The sequence below is a fragment of the Carcharodon carcharias genome, chromosome 6, assembly GCF_017639515.1.
Source record: "Carcharodon carcharias isolate sCarCar2 chromosome 6, sCarCar2.pri, whole genome shotgun sequence".
NCBI lineage: Eukaryota > Metazoa > Chordata > Chondrichthyes > Lamniformes > Lamnidae > Carcharodon > Carcharodon carcharias.
In genome coordinates, this window is record NC_054472.1 from 147,315,763 (window position 1) to 147,333,924 (window position 18,162).

Below are 18,162 nucleotides of genomic sequence, written 5' to 3' on the forward strand. Positions count from 1 at the left end.
CTGGTAAAATCCTAGGGAGCTGACCGGACATGATCCCACCACCAGGGCATTTTACCAGCAGTGGGTTGGATTTGGAGAGGCTGCTCAGTCCAAGGACATGGGCAGCCAATTAGCATAATTGACAGCCCTTACAAGGGTTATTTTACAGGGTTGTCAACATTTTGCCAGTGGAAGGTTGACCCTTGCTGTTTGTCGAGGCCACCAGCTAATTGGAGGTGGCCTCCCTGAGGCAGCTCGGGGACCACTGGTGCCAGAGGCTTGATGACCTACAGAGGGAACCATGGAGAGGGAACACAGCCATCATGGTCCCAATGGTTTCCTCAGATGGGATTCCACCCCTCTGATTCTCCGCTTCTTGAATTTTTCTTACTTACCTCGCCCAGTTCCTAAAGTCTCCTGCATTCCTAAATAGTGACCACCTCTCTCATTGATGCTGCTGATCACTTCAGAGTTACTAGCCCTCTGATTGGACCGACAGCATTAGGAGCCTGCTTCCCCTCCTTAATTACCTGTAGGCAGCCAATTGGGAGGCTGCCTGTGGTAAAATTGCCGAAGCAATCCTGTTGCTGGCAACTGCAGGCTTGGAGCTTGCTTTTTACCTGACATCACTGTCCCAAAGCCTGTGGTAAAAATCAGGCCATAGAGTCATAGAAGTGAATAAGACTTGCTGGTGTCCACCATTCCTTGTAGACATTTTACATGTGATGTATTTAAATTTACATCTAATGATAAAAATATAAAGGACTGAAGGTCTATCATACTGACAAGCTGTTCACAGTCCACCTGGATGTTTTCGAAATGAAGTCGAGCATCTAAACCCCAACTTGTTCTCCATTTTGGGCATTTGTTTTATTATGGTAAATTTTCACCATTTTCCAAGAGCTGAAAAACTTGCTGCTATGGACAATGGATGGTTAGAATGTCATAAAAATGGGAGACTTTTATTCGCAAATTTAAAATAAATGCCCTTGTATTACCAGGTAGTTGGACATCACACCAACTGTACAAAATCTTCATGGATGTTCTCACCATAAATCGTCAGACTTAATAAATGAGGACCACCTATAGCCAAGCAACTTACTTGACTGAATAAATATTTTAGGTAATGGGCAACATAAGTAAATATTTTCATTTGGTTTGATGATGCTCTTGAAAAAGAACAAAGTGAACAATCACATCAGGAAACAAGAGTAAATAGATACTGGTAGCAACAGAAATTCCTAGATAACCTATTATGTTAGAATTTATTCAAAAGACTTTAATAGTTCCACAATAGTTACACTACCACATCTGCCCATTGGGTCTTGTCATTCTGATCTACCTTATCATTTTATAGAATGTGCATTGGAAAGCCTGTCTCCCTTTTCTAGAATTCCCTTTCAGATTTCAAGCAAAGGTTTGCTGTATTGCATTGATTTAAATGTTAAATAGCAGAACTTAATATCCACCTCGTTCTTTCAGACACAGCTTATTTGTTTTAGATGCCCATCTCTTGAAGGTTTTCCAATGTTATATGGATTACAATCCTGTTTCTGTGCTTCTTGGCAATCGGTCTGAAGGTTAAACTGTGTGAAGGTTTGGTCAACACTGGTTCTTTTCTATATGAGTATTTAAAAGGCACTCTCTCCAGGTAAGATTAATCCATGGGCACAAAGATGAGCCTTGACTTAAGATCTTGATCTTCTACATGTAGCAAGATATTTCAGTTCAGGACCATCACCAATTTCCCAGAAATACTCTATCTCCCTCTATTTACAAGTATGAACACTGTAGATGCGTGTGCACTCTTGGCAGCTCACATGACAACACCAATGGAAGATACAGTGACACTTCTCCCTACGTTTTTCAGTCCTTGTATCATGTCCACGGCCACAGCATAGTAACTCACATCCATCAATTCCATGCGATGTGATGTTGCACGTTCGGTGTCGTGTGCCAAATGAGCCAGTTACAGGGTTAGGGTTGCAGAAATTCGGCGAAGAATCATAGTAGACCAAATCTCTCTCTGTTGGAGCTTTGAATAAGGTGTACTTGGGAGTAAGGGTCTCCACCCAACCCCTAGACTCTCGATGTTTCTCCACAATCATCTCAGAGGCACTGTCGTACTTATCTTTTAAGTAATCTCCGATCACACGGAAATCAGGCTGTGACCACCAGCACGTCTTCACCTCACAGCTCCCTGATAGTCCATGGCACTTGCACTTCAGGTGCATGTGGTCCAAAATGGCCTGAGAAGGAAATGGAACAGTTCTATTAGGTCATCACACGCAACCTATCTTGGATCTAAGACAACAGCCCACGCTACATGATTGGCTCTTAATACCCTGAGGGCAACTAGAAGTGGGCAACAAACAACAAAAACAACAACTTGTCTTTAAGTAATGCCTCTAGTGTAATAAAACACTCGAAGGCACTTCACTGGAGCATTATAAAGCAAAATGTGACTTGACGCTATATTAGAGCAGGTGGCCAAAAGCATGGTCGAAGAAATAGATTTTAAGGTGTATCTTCAAGGAGGAAAGAGAGGTACAGAGGTTTCAAAACGGAAGTCCGGAACCTTAGGGTTTAGACAGCTGAAGACAAATCCACTCGTGAACCTATTTTCCCCTCCAAGTCACTCAGCATCCTGCCTTGGAACTATATCGCTGTTCCTTCACTGTCACTGGGTCAAAATCCTGGAGCTCCCTTCCTAACAGCACTGTGGGTTTACCTACACCACAGGGACTGCGGTGGTTCAAGATGACAGCTCACCATCACCTTCTCAAGGGCAATTAGGGATGGGCAATAAATGCTGGACTAGCCAGCCACAATATTAAATAGGGAATACTGAAGAGGCCAGAATTAGAGAAGAGCAGATGGCTCTGAGGGGTTGCAGGGTTTGAGGTATTGTTTACCCAGGAGCCAATGTAAGTCAGTGAGCACAGGGTTAATTGTCAATGGGAGTTGGCATGAGATTTTGATGGCACCAAGTTAATGGAGAATAGAATGAGGGAAGCCATGCACGAGTGCGCTCAAATAATCATCCCAAAGTAATAAAAGCATGGATGTGGGCTTCAGAAGCAGGGGAAGAGTTGAATGATGTAATGGAGAAGGAAATAGGTGGCCTTAGTGAAGGTACAGCCATGTGATTGGAAGCTTATCTTCAGATCAAAATGACACCAAGGTTGCAAACATTCTTAGAGAGTTGTCAAGTGAGATGGAGGGTTGGTAGCTAGGGAATGGAGTTTGTGGCAGGAACCGAGGGCAATGGCTTTAGTCTTCCCAATGTTTAATAGGAGGAAATTTCTCCTCATCCAGTACTGTATGTCAGGCAAGCAATCAAATAATTTAGTACCAGTGGAGGAGTGGAGTGATGTGATGGTGAGACAAAGCTGGATACATATGAAAATTTGCACTGCTTTTTGAGGATGTCACCGAGGGGCAGCATATGAAATAGGAAGATGCCAAGGATAGATCCTTGGAGGACACAGAGGCAATGCTCTGGGAGTAGGAAGAGAAACCTTTGTAATAGTCTGGCTATGACTGGATAGATAGGAATGGAACCAAGTGAGAGTGGTCCCACCCAGCAGGATTACAATGATGAAGCACTGGAGGAAGATCATGTGGTCAACCCAAGTAAAGCCTGCATGAAGGTCGAGAAGGGAAACTTTGCTTTTGTCACAGTCACATAGGATGTCTTTTGTGACTTTGATGTGAGCAGTTTCAATACTGTGGCAGGGGCAGAGACTTGATTGAAGGGATTCAACATGGGATCAGATCTTATGCATAGGATGATCTTGGAGAGGGAATGGCGGGTGGGGGGAGATAGGAGAGAATCTAGAGAAAGATGCAACCTATCAAGTTTAACTCGGAAGGCCCCATAAACTGCCCCTTTTGCTGGTTTTCATAGCTTAGTACCATACCTCAGGATGGATTTGCTATATAAATGCAAGTTAGTTCCTTCTTTGAAGGAGTGTGATTGTTTGGTATTCCTGATCTAATGCACCCTCGTCTTTCCAATCACATCATGGGTTGTGCTCACGTATACTGAGCTTGCTGTTTTTCCACATTCCCGAGCTTATCAAATACTGACCATGCGGCCGGCCTCATTGTTATGTCGATTCATGGCGGAGCGTGCATCTGGTCTGTTCTCTCGGGCATCTGCAAACTCTCGGGACACCATGCTCCCAAACTCGACATCTTCACTGCAGCCTCCCCACTTCCAACCTTCCCCCGGCTTGCCCTTGTGTCGGGTGTCACAGCCGCAGATGTTTGCTGTACCCTCAGCACATGACCGGGTAATGGCAAAGGCGACACCTGCCGAAGCGATGGCATGAACAAAAGCCGATTCCCTTGTGGCTGCAATGAGACACAAAATTTTTTTTAAAAATCTGTAAACCAAGGCCTATAATTCATGGCCGCACCAAGAGTGGATAAAAAAGGGACAGGAAAACCATTTATTCTAAATTAAATTTAATATGTGGTGCATAGGTATCGCTAACACTCATTACAGATGCCTGTAGTACTTATTGCTCCTATAGGTGGCACTATGATGAGGATTGTCAACATTAAAGGTGTCACACCATGTGACATTATCTCATTATAAAATAGCAGTTGTTATGTCATCTTGTAATTCTCTTCCTCATTCGAATCAAGTACTGTTAGGAACCTCAAAGGAATCCTAAGAAAGTGACTGTGAAGCTGTCAGATTATCCTGTAAAATCCATAAAACCATAAGACATAGGAGCAGAAGTAGGCCATTCGGCCCATCGAGTCTGCTCCACCATTCAATGAGATCAAGACTGATCTGATAATCCTCAACTCCACTTTCCTGCCTTTTCCCCATAACCCTTGATTCCCTTACTGATTGAAAATCTGTCTACCTCAGCCTTGAATATACTTAATGACCCAGCCTCTACAGCCCTCTGCAGTAAAGAATTCCTCAGATTCACTAACCTCAGCAGAAACTCCTCATTTCTGTATTAAATGGGTGCCCCCTTACTCTGAGATTATGCCCTCTGGTTCCAGACTCTCCCACGAGGAGAAACAATCTCTCAGCATTTATCCTGTCAAGCCTCCTAAGATTCTTATGTTTCAATAAGGACACCTCTCATTCTTCTAAACTCCAATGAGTCCAGGGCCAACCTACTCAACCTCTCCTCATAAGAAGATCCTTCCATACCCGGTATCAACCTAGTGAACCTTCTCAGGACTGCCTCCAATGCCAGTATATCTTTCCTTTGATCATGGATCAAAACTGTTCACAGTATTCTAGGTGTGGTCTAACTAATGTCTTGCATAGTTTTAGCAAGACTTCCCTATTTTTATACTCCATTCCCTTTGAAATAAAGGCCAACTTTCCTTCCCTATCACCTGTTGAACTTGTATGTTAGCTTTTTGTGATTCATGCACAAAGACTCCCAAATCCCTCTGTGCTGCAGCTTTCTGCAGTCTTTCTCTATGTAAATAATATTCAACTCCACTATTCTAACATAAAATGATAGAATTGTTCCTTAAAATGGAGAGTGAAGAAGTTGAATCCGAAACTAGGGTCCTGAATCTAAATGAAGGGAACTACGAGGGTATGAGGCGCGAGTTGGCAATGATGGATTGGGGAAACTTACTAAAAGGGTTGATGGTGGATAGATAATGACTCATATTTAAGGAATGTATGCATGAATTACAACAATTATTCACTCCTGTCTAGCGCAAAAATAAAACAGGAAAGGTGGCTCAACCATGGATTGTTAAAGAAATTAGGGATAGTACTAGATCCAAAGAGGAGACATATAAAATTGCCAGAAAAAGCAGCAAGCCTAAGAATTGGACGCAGTTTAGAATTCAGCAAAAGTGGACAAAAAGCTTGATCAAGAAGGGGAAAATGGAGTATGAGAATAAACTTGCGGGGAACATAAAAACTGACTGTAAAAGCTTCTATAAATGTGTGAAGAGAAAAAAAATAGCAAAGACAAATGTAGATCCTTTACATTCAGAAACAGGGGAAATTATAATGGGGAACAAAGAAATGGCAGAAGAATTGAACACATATTTTGGTTCTGTCTTTGCAAAAGAGGGTACAAATAATTTCCCAGAAATGTTAGGGAACCAAAGGTCTAGTGAGGGGGAGGAATTGAAGAAAATCAGTATTAGTAAAAAAATGGTGCTAGAGAAATTAATGGGGTATCCCAGAGTACTAAAGGAAGTGGCCCTAGAAATATTGGATGCATTGGTGGTCATCTTCCAAAATTCTATAGACTCTGGTGTTGTTCCTACAGATTGGTGGTTGGCAAATGTAACTCCACTATTTAAAAAAGGAGGGAGAGAAAAAAACAAGAGAATTACAGACCAGTTAGCCTAACATCACTAGTGGGGAAAATACTAGAGTCTATTGTAAAAGACGCAGTGACAGAACACTCGGAAAGCATTAACGGGATTAAACAAAGTCAGCAAGGGCTTATGAAAGGGAAATCATGCTTAACTAATCTGCTGGAGTTTTTTGAGGATGTAACTAGTAGAATAGATAAAGGAGAACCAGTGGATGTGTGGTGTATTTGGATTTCAAGAAGGCTTTTGATAAGGTCCCACATAAGAGGCTAGTGGGCAAAATTAAAGCTTATGGGATCGGGGGTAATACACTGGCATGGATTGAGAATTGGTTAAGATACCAGAAACAGAAAGTGGGAATAAATGGGTCTTTTTCCAGATGGGAGGCAGTGAATAGTGGTGTACCATAGAGATCAGTGCTTGGGCCCCAGCTATTCATGATATATATAAATGACTTGGATGAGGAAACCAAATGCAACATTTCCAAGTTTGCTGATGACACAAAACTGGGTGGGGTTGAGTGTTGTGGGCAGGATGCAGGGGAGCTTCAGGATGATTTAGACAAGTTGTGTGTTTGGGCAAACACATGGCAGATGCAGTATAACGTGGATAAATCTGAAGATATACACTTAGGTGTGAAAAACAGAAAGGAAGAGTATTATTTAAATGGTGATATATTGGGAAATGTGGATGTACAAAGGGATCTGGATGCCCTTGTACACCAGTCAATGAAAGTAAACAGGCAGATTCAGCAAGGAATTAGGAACGCAAATGGTATGTTAGACTTCATTGCAAGAGAATTTGAGTTCAGAAGTAGGGATATCTTACTGCAGTTATACAGGGCCTTGGTGAGACCACATCTGGAGTATTGCGTGCAGTTTTGGTCTCCCTACCTAAGAAAGGATATACTTGCCATAGAGGGAGTGCAGCAAAGATTCACTAGGCTGATAAAGGGGATGGCAGGATTGTTGAATGAAGGGAGATTGAGTCGATTGGACCTCTATTCACTAGAGTTTAGAAGGATGAAAGGGGATCTGATTGAAATGTATAAAATTCTAACAGGGCTAGACAGACTGGATGCAGGGAGGATGTTTCCCCTGGTTGGGGAGTCTAGAACCAGGGGCCACAGTCACAGGATAGGGGGCAAGTCATTTAGGACTGAGATGAGGAAAAATTTCTTCACTCAGAAGGTAGTCAACCTGTGGAATTCTCTACCACAGAAGGCTTTGGAGGCCTGGTCACTGAGTTTTTCAAGAAAGAAATTGATAATTTTTTGGATATTAGGGGCATCAAGGGGTGTGGAGAGAAAGGGAATATGGCATTGAGATAGAGGATCAGCCATGATCATATTGAATGGCGGAGCAGGCTCAAAAGGCCAAGTGACCTGCTCCTAGTTTCTATGTTTCTTCCTGCCAAAGTGCATAACCTCACATTTTCCCACATTATATTCCATTTGCCAAGTTTTTTCCCCACTCAGTTAACCTGTTAGTATCCCTCTTTGTGTCGTCCTCACCACTTGCCTTCCCACCTATTTTTGTGTCATCCGCAAACTTGGTGATAGTGCTTTTAATTCCCTTATCCAAGTCATGAATATATATTGTATAAAACTCAATGGGTTTGCCAATGCTTTTTAGTTGATTGTCATTACCCAATTTGGCTGAGGTCTAACTCCAGTCCCACATCAATATGATTGACTCTTAACTGCCTTCTGAAGTGAAGTTGTCTAGTAAGGCACCGTTCCCAGCTATTCAAGAAGACAAACCACCACTTTCTCAGGATAACTAGGGATGGGCACTTGCTAGCGACGCCCACCTCATGAGAATAAATAATAATTACTTTACATTCCCACGCTGAATTATTTGCTACAAGTAAAATAACTGCTAACAGGAAGAATATTAATAGTCATTTGATAGCACAGAACTCGAGTATTGCTGAAAAAAAAGAGATTTCTTGTTGAAGCTTTTCGTCTTGTACCCAAGACAATTTGCAAGAAAATGTTGATGTCAGGGGAAACAACATATTTATACTGTAGAGTTAATGTTTCAGGTCTATGACCTTAAAAAAAACACACTATTAAGAAGTTGGCACTTAAGGGCCTGACTGTCAGATTTCTAATGTCCCATTTAATAAGCATGAGCAATGCTGATAAAAACTTGCAAAAATATTTATCTGGGGTCAATTACCCAGTATTTACACAGAATTATGAGATACAATAAAGTTCTCTTAATGAGGCCTCTCAAAAGACATTTCTTGACTTTTGTGCAGTGAATTAGGTGAGTTGGTGCCAGTACGGCTCCTTATTCTCACCCTGCATCGAATGCACTCCTCGATCCAACCAAAATTAACCCTTATATTCCTTTGGTCCTAGTTTATATCATCTGTACTCATCAAGGCAGCATTTGACAGAGTGTGGCATCAAAGAACACTAGCAAAACTGGTGTCAGTGGGATTTGGTGGGGGGAAAACTCTCCATTGGTTGGAGAGTTTCCCCATACCTAAACAAAGGAAGATGGCTGTGGTTGTTGATTATCTCAGCTCCAGGACATCACTGCAGGAGTTCCTCAGGGTAGTGTCCTCTGCCCAACCATCTCCAGCTGCTTCATCAATGACCTTCCTTCCATCGTAAGGTCAGAAGTGGGGATGTTTGCTGATGATTGCACAATGTTCAGCATCATTCGGCACTCCTCAGATACTGAAGCAGTCCATATCCAAATGCAGCAAGACCTGGACAATATCCAGGCTTGGGCTTACAAGTGGCAAGTTACATTCACACCACACAAGTGCCAGGCAATGGCCATCTCCAACAAGAGAGAATATAACCATCACCCTTTGACATTCGATAGCATTACCATTGCTGAAACCCCAACTATCAACATCCTGGGGGTTACCATTGACCAGAAACTGAACTGGACTAGCCATATAAATACTGTGGCTACAAAGAGTAGGTCAGAGGCTAGAAATCCTGCAGCGAGTAACTTACCTCCTGACTCCCCAAAGCCTGTGTACTATCTACAAGGCACAAGTCAAGAGTGTGATGGAATACTCCCCACTTGCCTGGATGAGTGCAGTTCCCACAACACTCAAGAAGCTTGACACTATCAAGGAGAAAGCAGCCCACTTGATTGGTACTCCTTCCACAAACTTTCACTCCCTCCACCACCGACACAGGAGCAGCAGTGTGTACCACCTACAAGATGCACTGCAGAAAATCACCAAGGCTCCTTAGGCAGCAGCTCGCAAACCCATGACCACTACCACCTAGAAGAACAAGGGCAGCAGGAACATGGGAAGACCACCACCTGGAAAATCCCCTCCAAACCACTCACCATCCTGACTTGGAAATATATTGCCGTTCCTTCACTGTCGCTGAGTATCCAGGAACTCCCTCCCTGACAGCACTGTGGGTGTACCAACAGCATAGGGACTACAACGGTTCAAGGCAGCAGCTCACCACTACCACTTTCTCAGGGGCAATTAGGGATGGGCAATAAATGCTAGCCTAGCCAGCGATGCCCACATCCCGTCAATGAATAAAAAATAAATAAAACAGTTCAAATGCCACTTAATGCTCTCAGCAGACTTAACAAGCATAGTTCTATCCCTTCTCCCCATAATTACCATAAGAAACACATTGTCAGTACAAAATCATGTTCATAACTGACCCAGAACACCTGCCTCAACTACCTTTCTTGCCAATCCATTCCGACGATGGATCACACTATGGTTAGGAAATATTTGCTAATGTCTGTCTTAAAACACGCCTTTCGAACCCTGACTCTGCTCCCCTGTCCTATCTGGAAACAATTCCAGAGTTACTTTCTTTATTCCTTTCAAGGTCCTCATTGATGTATTTTTTTTTAAAGACTGCAGAGTCCGAAAGGGGTTGGTGTCATTGTTGTCCTTGTGTGCTACAAAGCCCCCTTCTGCCATGCACTGTACCCTGTACTCCATGTACACATTGAATAGAGCATCATCCAACTTCAGGATGAGCTCATTGGTGTTTGAGCTTAATTGATCTGGAAATATAACCCAGAATCCTTTTTGCTTTGTTCATTACTGCTGGTTGGACATGGTGTGTACAAACCTACTCACTCCTGTTGCCCTTATAACTTCTCCAATTAAGAGGAGAATGTAGGCGCCTCTTCTTTCTGCTTCCAATCTGCTGCCATTTAAGGCTTGGCCTTGGTGGTGAAATTTTTGTGCTCTTGGGTCTCTTTTCATTTGGTCTCCAGCCAAGAGAATGTTTATACAACTGGTCCCCAATTCCCAAGCCCCAGTGTCATTCTGGAAATCTTTGCTGCCCCACCTCACCCTTTTCAAGGTCACTATATCCTTCCTGAGGTATGGTGTCCAAAACAGAATACAGTATTCCAGTTAGGATCTGACCAAAGCCATGGAACTTCCGCCCTTTTGTATTCCAGCCCCTTTGAGATAAAGGCCAATATGCAATAACCTTTTTGATTGCTTTTCTGTCTTTCTACAAGCTTTAAATGATTTCTGTACTTGAACTCACAAATCTCCTCTACAGTTCACAGTTTCTTACAATTTAGAAAATGCTCCAATTTATCTTTCTTGGGTCCAACGTGGATAGCCTCAAACTTGCCCATATTGAACAACACTTTCCATTGCTTTTCCAACTCACTTAATGGGCATAATTTTACACTTGGACCTGCTCGCAGTAGGGGAGGGGGGCAGCAGATTAGGAAGCCAAATGTTGTTGAAGCAGACTTTGTCATAGCTTTTTAAATTCATGATGCCTTAGATTTTTGCACTGAGGTCCACCTCCATGGAAAGAATGTCCACCTACATGAAGTATCAGAAATGGCAGGCAACCGACAGCATGCTTGCCCTCACCAACAACCTGCACATTCAATCTGCTGGTTTAAATAGGATGGAAGAAAGCCTTGCCTTGGCCATTCAGCAGCTCACTCAAGTGCAAAGTGCTCTACAGCTCTTGGGTAGCAGGGGAGTATATCAGGTCATGAGGGGGAAGATGGAGAAATGACACAAGGAAGTGGGGACTCTGCTCAAGATGTTGCCACTCTTTACCCCCTTGCCCTCCAGATCTCAGTCAGAGCACTAAGTGTTGCATAGTGCCCAATGGCTGAGTTTGCTCCCAAACAGATACAGATGGGAAGTTCTCAGGGGTCTTAAAATCCAGCAGCAATCCCCCAAAGACAGCTCAGCTGTCAGAGCAGGCGAATGACTCTGCAGAAACCATAGTAGTAGCACAATAGAACCATAGAACACTACAGCACAGAAAACAGGCCATTCAGCCCTTCTAGTCTGTGCCGAAATATTATTCCGCTAATCCCATTGACCTGCACCTAGTCCATAACCCTCCAGACCTCTCCCATCCATGTATCTATCCAATTTATTCTTAAAACTTAAGAGTGAGCCCGCATTTACCACGTCAGATGATAGCTTGTTCCACACTCTCACCACTCTCTGAGTAAAGAAGTTCCCCCTGATGTTCCCCCTGATGTTTCCCCTAAACCTTTCCCCTTTCACCCTAAAGCCATGTCCTCTTGTGTTTATCTCTCCTAATCTAAGTGGAAAGAGCCTACTCTCATTTACTTTGTCTGTACCCCTCATAATTTTGTAAACTTTTATCAAATCTCCCCTCATTCTTCTACGCTCGAAGGAATAAAGGCCTAACCTGTTTAATCTTTCCCTGTAACTCAACTCCTTAAGACCCAGCAACATCCTAGTAAATCTTCTCTGCACTCTCTCAATCTTACTGATATCCTTCCCGTAGTTAGGCGACCAGAACTGCACACAATACTCCAAAGTTGGCCTCACCAATGTCTCATACAACCTCACCATAACATCCCAACTCCTTCTCCAATGTAGAAGTAAAATGAAAAAGAAAGAGAAAGATCAAGCAGTTTCAAAAGGGGAACCACTTGGGTATTTACAAGTACGTCACTGCCAATTTTATTGTAAATGTTAATTTATTTACTTTATTTTAAGTCTCCATTATCCAGTCATCTCTGTTATTGCCCCTCATCTGACAAATGACAAATTTAAGGAAAATGCTAAGTCTAGAGTAGAAGATGAGCAGAGGGTACAAATGAGATGGAAGGATTATTGGCCTTAGGGATGATTTGTGTTGCTGTGGTGATGGTGATGGGAGGGGGATTGGCGGGGGGTGGGCATTGGGGAAGGGCAAGGGTAGTGGGTTCAGCATTGATGTGCCATATGCCTTTACACACTAGCTGAACCAAATTTTTAGGAGTCTCTTTTGGGCTAGCTAGGTGAGTGACTACAAAGAGCCTGGTTACATCAGGCTCCTCTTGATCCTGCTGCTCCTCCTCAGAGGGTGCACATTGGTAATCACCTTCCTACTGAAGCTCCACTCCCCTCTGTAGCACAATGTTGTACACAGCACAGCAGACCTCTACCATACTGACACCCTCTTATTGGTGCATGCTGAGGGGCACACCCAGGCCTATCCAGGCACCTGAATCACATTAAGCAAGCCATTGGGTTGTGGACAATGACTACCCTTGTCCTCCTTTGGCTGTAGTTATACCTTTCCTGTTCATCAGCTGTAGCATTTTTCATAAGTGTCATCAACCATGTTCTTATACGGTGGCCATTGTCTTGGAGAATCCAGCCATTGTTTCTGTTTGGACGTGTAAAGATCTGCAGGAGATGTGATTAAACATCATGGTGACTTCCAGGACATCTTGTACAGACATGCATGAGAATCTTCCAATGGTCACATACCAGCTGAGCACTGGAGTGGAATTCCTTTCAATTGACAAAGACTGATGGTTGAGCTCAGGGCACCCTGATTGCCATGTGTGCAGTGACTCCCTATACTGGTGAGAATCTATCCACTGCAGCAAATCAGAGAACTTTCTCATTCTGACTGCTACTGATGAGCGCAATGTGGATGTAATTGGCAGCCCTGTTAAACAAACATAGTGCTGGTCATCTGGAAGGTACACTTGTGCAGAAAGTTGTGGAATCCTGCAAATATCACCATCAGATCCCTGGAAGGAGCTGCAGGCGAAGAAAGTCAGGGCAATGGTGACCTTGATAGCCACTGACAATGTACGGTCACTGGACTTCTTGTTCCAAGAGGATGCAGATGCCAGCAATGACTTGCCAAGAAAGCCTGGGACTCCTGAGGCACTGTCACTTAATCATGACTACAAAGCCAAAGTACCTCTGTCTGTACACCCTGGGTTAGGAGAATTGCCTCCTGTGAGCTGGATCTCTATATCCAACACTTCTGTCCTGTGGAGCAGCATGTAGCTGAGTAGAAGGCAGCTGCTGCATAAGCTGCCCCCATTCTGCTGAGGAGGCTGACAGCTGCATAGTGCAGAACAAAGTCAGAAAAAGTCCAAGATAACAGAAATGTATTGGAAAATACCCCCAAAGCAGTGAAAGCTCACCTTCAGATTAAATTCTAAGCAAAAGCCGTACACTTAAGTAACTGTCCTGTGTCAATATTTAAAGGCTTTCCAACCTGTCAATTTCACAGTCCCATCAATCCCCACTGTCCTTTTGCCTTGTTGACCCTGGTGAGTTTCAGGCAGCTGGGAAAACCTATGTGCTTGTCATTAAAGCTAGAATGTTGAGTTAAAGCTCATTTCAACTGCCACTTCACAGATTTTAATTGCAGAGTGCCAGCCCCATGTTGGGTGTCTTACACCCCTCCAAATGTGCACCAGACAATTGCAGAAGTTAGTAAGATCCAACACACTGGCATTTTTTGCTGTTCGAGTCCCCCTTACTCATCAGAACCCACCCCCTTCTTAGATCAAAATTCCACCCAATTTATTTATGCACCTCTTTTTGTAATACTGACTGTTCCTCCTAATGATATGTCATCTGCAAACTTGGAAATTCAGCTCTCTATTGCCTCATCCAAATAATTAATAAGCATCACGAAAGGTTGAGACCCTAGAACAGATCCCAGAGGAAAACCTCTCATCACTGCCCTAATAAACTGCTGTAGCATGAGGAGGAATCATTGTTAAGGAGGATTAGTCAAAATACAGTTTGGCATTACAGAGGTAACTTTCCAATTTTGTACTCCTGAAGAGGAATCTCCCCTCTCAGGAGCCTTACTGTGGAAAATAATTTGCAGAGTAGCCTTAAATTTCTGATCTTCTCTCCTGGGAGGTGGTATTCTTGAACAGGAGTGCAGGGTTAGAGAGTGACTTCTTATAGTTTTCAACAATAAGATAGATCAGTAACACTGGTTTCTACTGTCCTGTTGTAATAAAGAGATAGTCTTTCCTGGGCTGTTGACATAATTTAATTACCTTTATCCAACACAGGTCCAAAGATTGCCAAGTTATCCTCAACCGTCGTGCAGTTCCATCTCCTTCCTCGAAACTGATGCTGGCATTCCTGAATCCCAATTTTCACTCCCTCTGCCACACTTGGCATAATCTCCATGTAATTCCGGCAAAACCGAAGCTGCTTTGGTACAAGGCCAGGGATACTCCCACACAGTATGGGCTGAGTCGCCAATATGGAGTACTGATGACCAACTGCCAAAGACCTGCAATAAAAGGCAAGAAAAGCCTTATTACATCAGAGATTGTCAGATGGGAGTGGATAACTTTTTCAAAATTTCTTTGGGTTAGATTGTTTTTAGCTTTAAAAAATCGATGATGAGAACATGTGAGCTCGTGTCGACATCTGCCCAGAAAATCAGCATTACCAACTTTGGTACCAATATTCTAAAGTAAAAGAAAGAACCCGCATTTATATAATGCCTTCCAGAGCCTCAGGATATATAATGTAGGAAACACAGCAGCTAATTTACACATAGCAAGCTCCCACAAACAGTAATGTGATCATAATCTTTTTAAAACAAAGTGATGATAATTGAGGGATCAATGTTGACCAGGATAGTACGTTGCTCATCCAGAAGGTGGTAACTACATGACATGGTGTGGAGACAATGGGAACATTGGTGTGATAGGTGACTGTTTCGTCCCACCTCTGGACCTCCTCCCCGTACAGAGTAAAAAGATCCCAACACACACGGTTTATTATCCATGAACTTTACTTCCTATTATCCCAGTTACTGCTCTCACATTTCTGTTAACTTTTGCCATTGGTAATATTGATGTGTCAACATTTCCCATTCAGTATTGCTATGTCAATTGTCACAATGTAGCTGTGGGATCTGGACACTAGGTTGCACTTTAAAACAAAGTCTCTCTCAAACTTGTCAGCCACTCATCATCTGGTACATAAAACAAATACAAAAAATCATGAAAAATGTATTAGTGCTGCTATTTTTTAAAAATGACTTAAGTTATGGATCCAATCTCCCTCCCATCAACGTATTGCCCATAATATCCCACGACTAAAATGTTTGCGCACAGTTGTGGATGTTGGTGGGGTGAGTGCGGGGGAGGAGAGAGAGAGAGACAAAGAGAGAGAGAGGAAAAAAGAGAGAGAGAGGAAAAGAGAGAGAGAGAGGAAAAGAGAGAGAGAGAGAGAGAAAAAGAGAGTTGGGGATGAGGGCAGTATTTTATGCCCTCCCCAAGACACGTTTGGAGGCAGTAAGGGTATTTAATCAAGTGGGAGGGTGGTGAGTAGGGACCTCACCACCTTCCTGCCTCCACCCAGATTAAGACCGTGGTGGGAACACACATGCACAGCTTTGCATCCCATTGCCTACTGAGGCTTAAGTGGGCAATTAATAGCCACTGATGGGCCTCATTCCACTGCCACTGATATTCAACCAGCAGCAGGCAGGCTTGTTACCATGTGAGGATCATGACAAGCAAACCTTTGCAGGTTGCCTGTAGTTTCTGGGGGTGGTGGAGGGCTTGTTCAAAGGCACTCAGTGTCGGATTGAGGAGCTCAGCATCGTGAAGGGGGGAAGGGGGAAAGGGGGGGGGGGGGGGGGGGCAGTTAGGCGCATCAACTGCCATCTCCTACCCTTGCTGCAAAGCCTTCTCCAGAGCCTCTCTCTCGTGATCCCCCCCCGCGAAACCCTTCCTGCCATCACTTACCTCCAGCCTGGGTCACTCTGTAATCCTGGACCTCAGGTGGGTGTTGTTCCGTTAGTAGCCACTGCCTCCTCAGCGGCGCTACTGAGAAAAATAGCTGGCATCCTCTGATGGGCTGATAGCTTTCGGTGGGCGGGACTTGCCACCCCTGATGGCAGTCGATGCGCACCCCCCCACCACCCCCCCTTCATGATGCTGAGCTCCTCAATCAGATATTGAGTGCCTGATCCTGTGAAAGGCCCACTGATGGCCTGTTAAATGCCTGATTGGCTTGGCAGACCTTCCTTAAGGGGGACAAAAACAAAGTCTCTCGCTGTTTCTCCAACTGGTGGCTGAACCTCCATCGCCTCCATAGAATTCCCTGCGCTCCCACTAGGTGTGTAAAATGGAATGAGCATCATTTTGTACACCTCCATCAATACCTTTCTCCAGCTCTCCAAATTACATTGCACTTGACATCTTGCCTTACACACCCATACTCTTTGATGCTTAAGTAGGATTCTTTAGCATTGCTTTACATACCTCTATTCTTTACCTGTGACACTGACAGCTGTATCATCTTTGCCTAGTCACCTGAAGTGAATACTGTCCATTGTTACCATGTGAGTATCTCATTCTTTTCTCCGATCCTTTGTTCAGATTTAATTCAATGTATTTGGGACCGACTCCAAGAGCTTAAAAACTCAACAAAAATGATCTACAATGAACAATCATTTAACTCTTTTTTTCTGCCCTCCTTCAACCTTCTCCAGTTAATTCCTCATCCCCTAAAGTCGGTGTATGGTCTGCCTGTTGGTGGCATTTAGTCAAACAGGCCAGGACAATCCTACGTCCTACAATTTGCCTCAATACCTCCGTTAGCTAGTATAAGAAAAAGAGGGAAACAATGATCACTAGCCAATGCTCCAATGCCTTAAATTTGTATGTGCACAGATAGAGAGGCTATAGAAGTATGGTGGTGTGATACCTCTCTTCAGTCGAACAGACTGCCAACAGTCAAGACTAGGTTATTTTCAGGGTGTGGGCCACCCTGACAACATTTATTGCCTAAGAATTTCAAAAGTCCATCACGCACTGTGGGATCAGGCGGAGGCATTGTTGATGGAATTTCTCTAACGCTCTTGCATCACTGAGACACATTACGGGTCTCAGTACAACAGAACAGCACCAGGAAATCTTCATTGTATTCATCGATCTGATTAAAGCTTTTGACTCAGTACATCACAAGGCTCTGTGGATTGTGCTCCAAAAATTTGGATGTCCAAGAGACCTCATCACAATCTTGTAATTGTTTCATGATGATATGACTGTAATTGTCTTGAGTGGGAGATCTGAAACAGATGCCTTCAAAATCTGGACCAACGTCAAGTAAAGCTGCATGATAGCCCCATGTTATTTATAGTCTACCTGACAACAGCTATTTGCTTCATCAAGGATCTGGTGTCAGTATTAAAACTCTAACCTCAATCACCTCCATGCAAAACTTTATTGAACTCTGTACACTAGGACTTTTGTCAACTTATTCAGGTCTTTGTTATCAAACACTCACTGCTGTAGTCTGTAGAAGGCTGATCTGGTGCACCTGATCATATTTGAATCTCCTTGTCAATAGTAGCCTTTTGAGAGAGGTGGCTGCCAAATTATGGGAACTGCTTAACATATTCCAGAGTCTCTCTTTCAATATATATGGGATGGAATATTTTGCTGACATTCATGGGTTGATATATGACATTTTTTGGGGTAATATTCAAGGACAGGCCTAGTTTCTGAAGAACCATAGAAAAGTTACAGCACAGAAGGAGGCCATTCTTGTTCATGCCAGCTCGAGAACACCCAGGTGCCCTTTCTAATCCCACCTTCCTGCACA

General features: G+C 43.4%; 1 protein-coding gene across 3 annotated transcripts in view; it reads right to left on the reverse strand.

Moving 5' to 3' along the window:
- Window positions 1-844: 844 nt before the first annotated feature.
- The window catches only part of wnt3a (wingless-type MMTV integration site family, member 3A), a 90,590-nt gene continuing 73,272 nt past the window's right edge, over window positions 845-18,162 (reverse strand). For all 3 annotated transcript variants that reach the window (XM_041189951.1, XM_041189953.1, XM_041189952.1), the window contains 3 exons: window positions 14,586-14,827; window positions 4,073-4,338; window positions 845-2,228 (listed from right to left, as the gene is read on the reverse strand). In XM_041189951.1, the coding sequence (XP_041045885.1) occupies window positions 1,749-2,228; window positions 4,073-4,338; window positions 14,586-14,827 (988 nt within the window). In that variant the 3' untranslated portion in view covers window positions 845-1,748. The remainder of the gene's footprint in view (window positions 2,229-4,072; window positions 4,339-14,585; window positions 14,828-18,162) is intronic.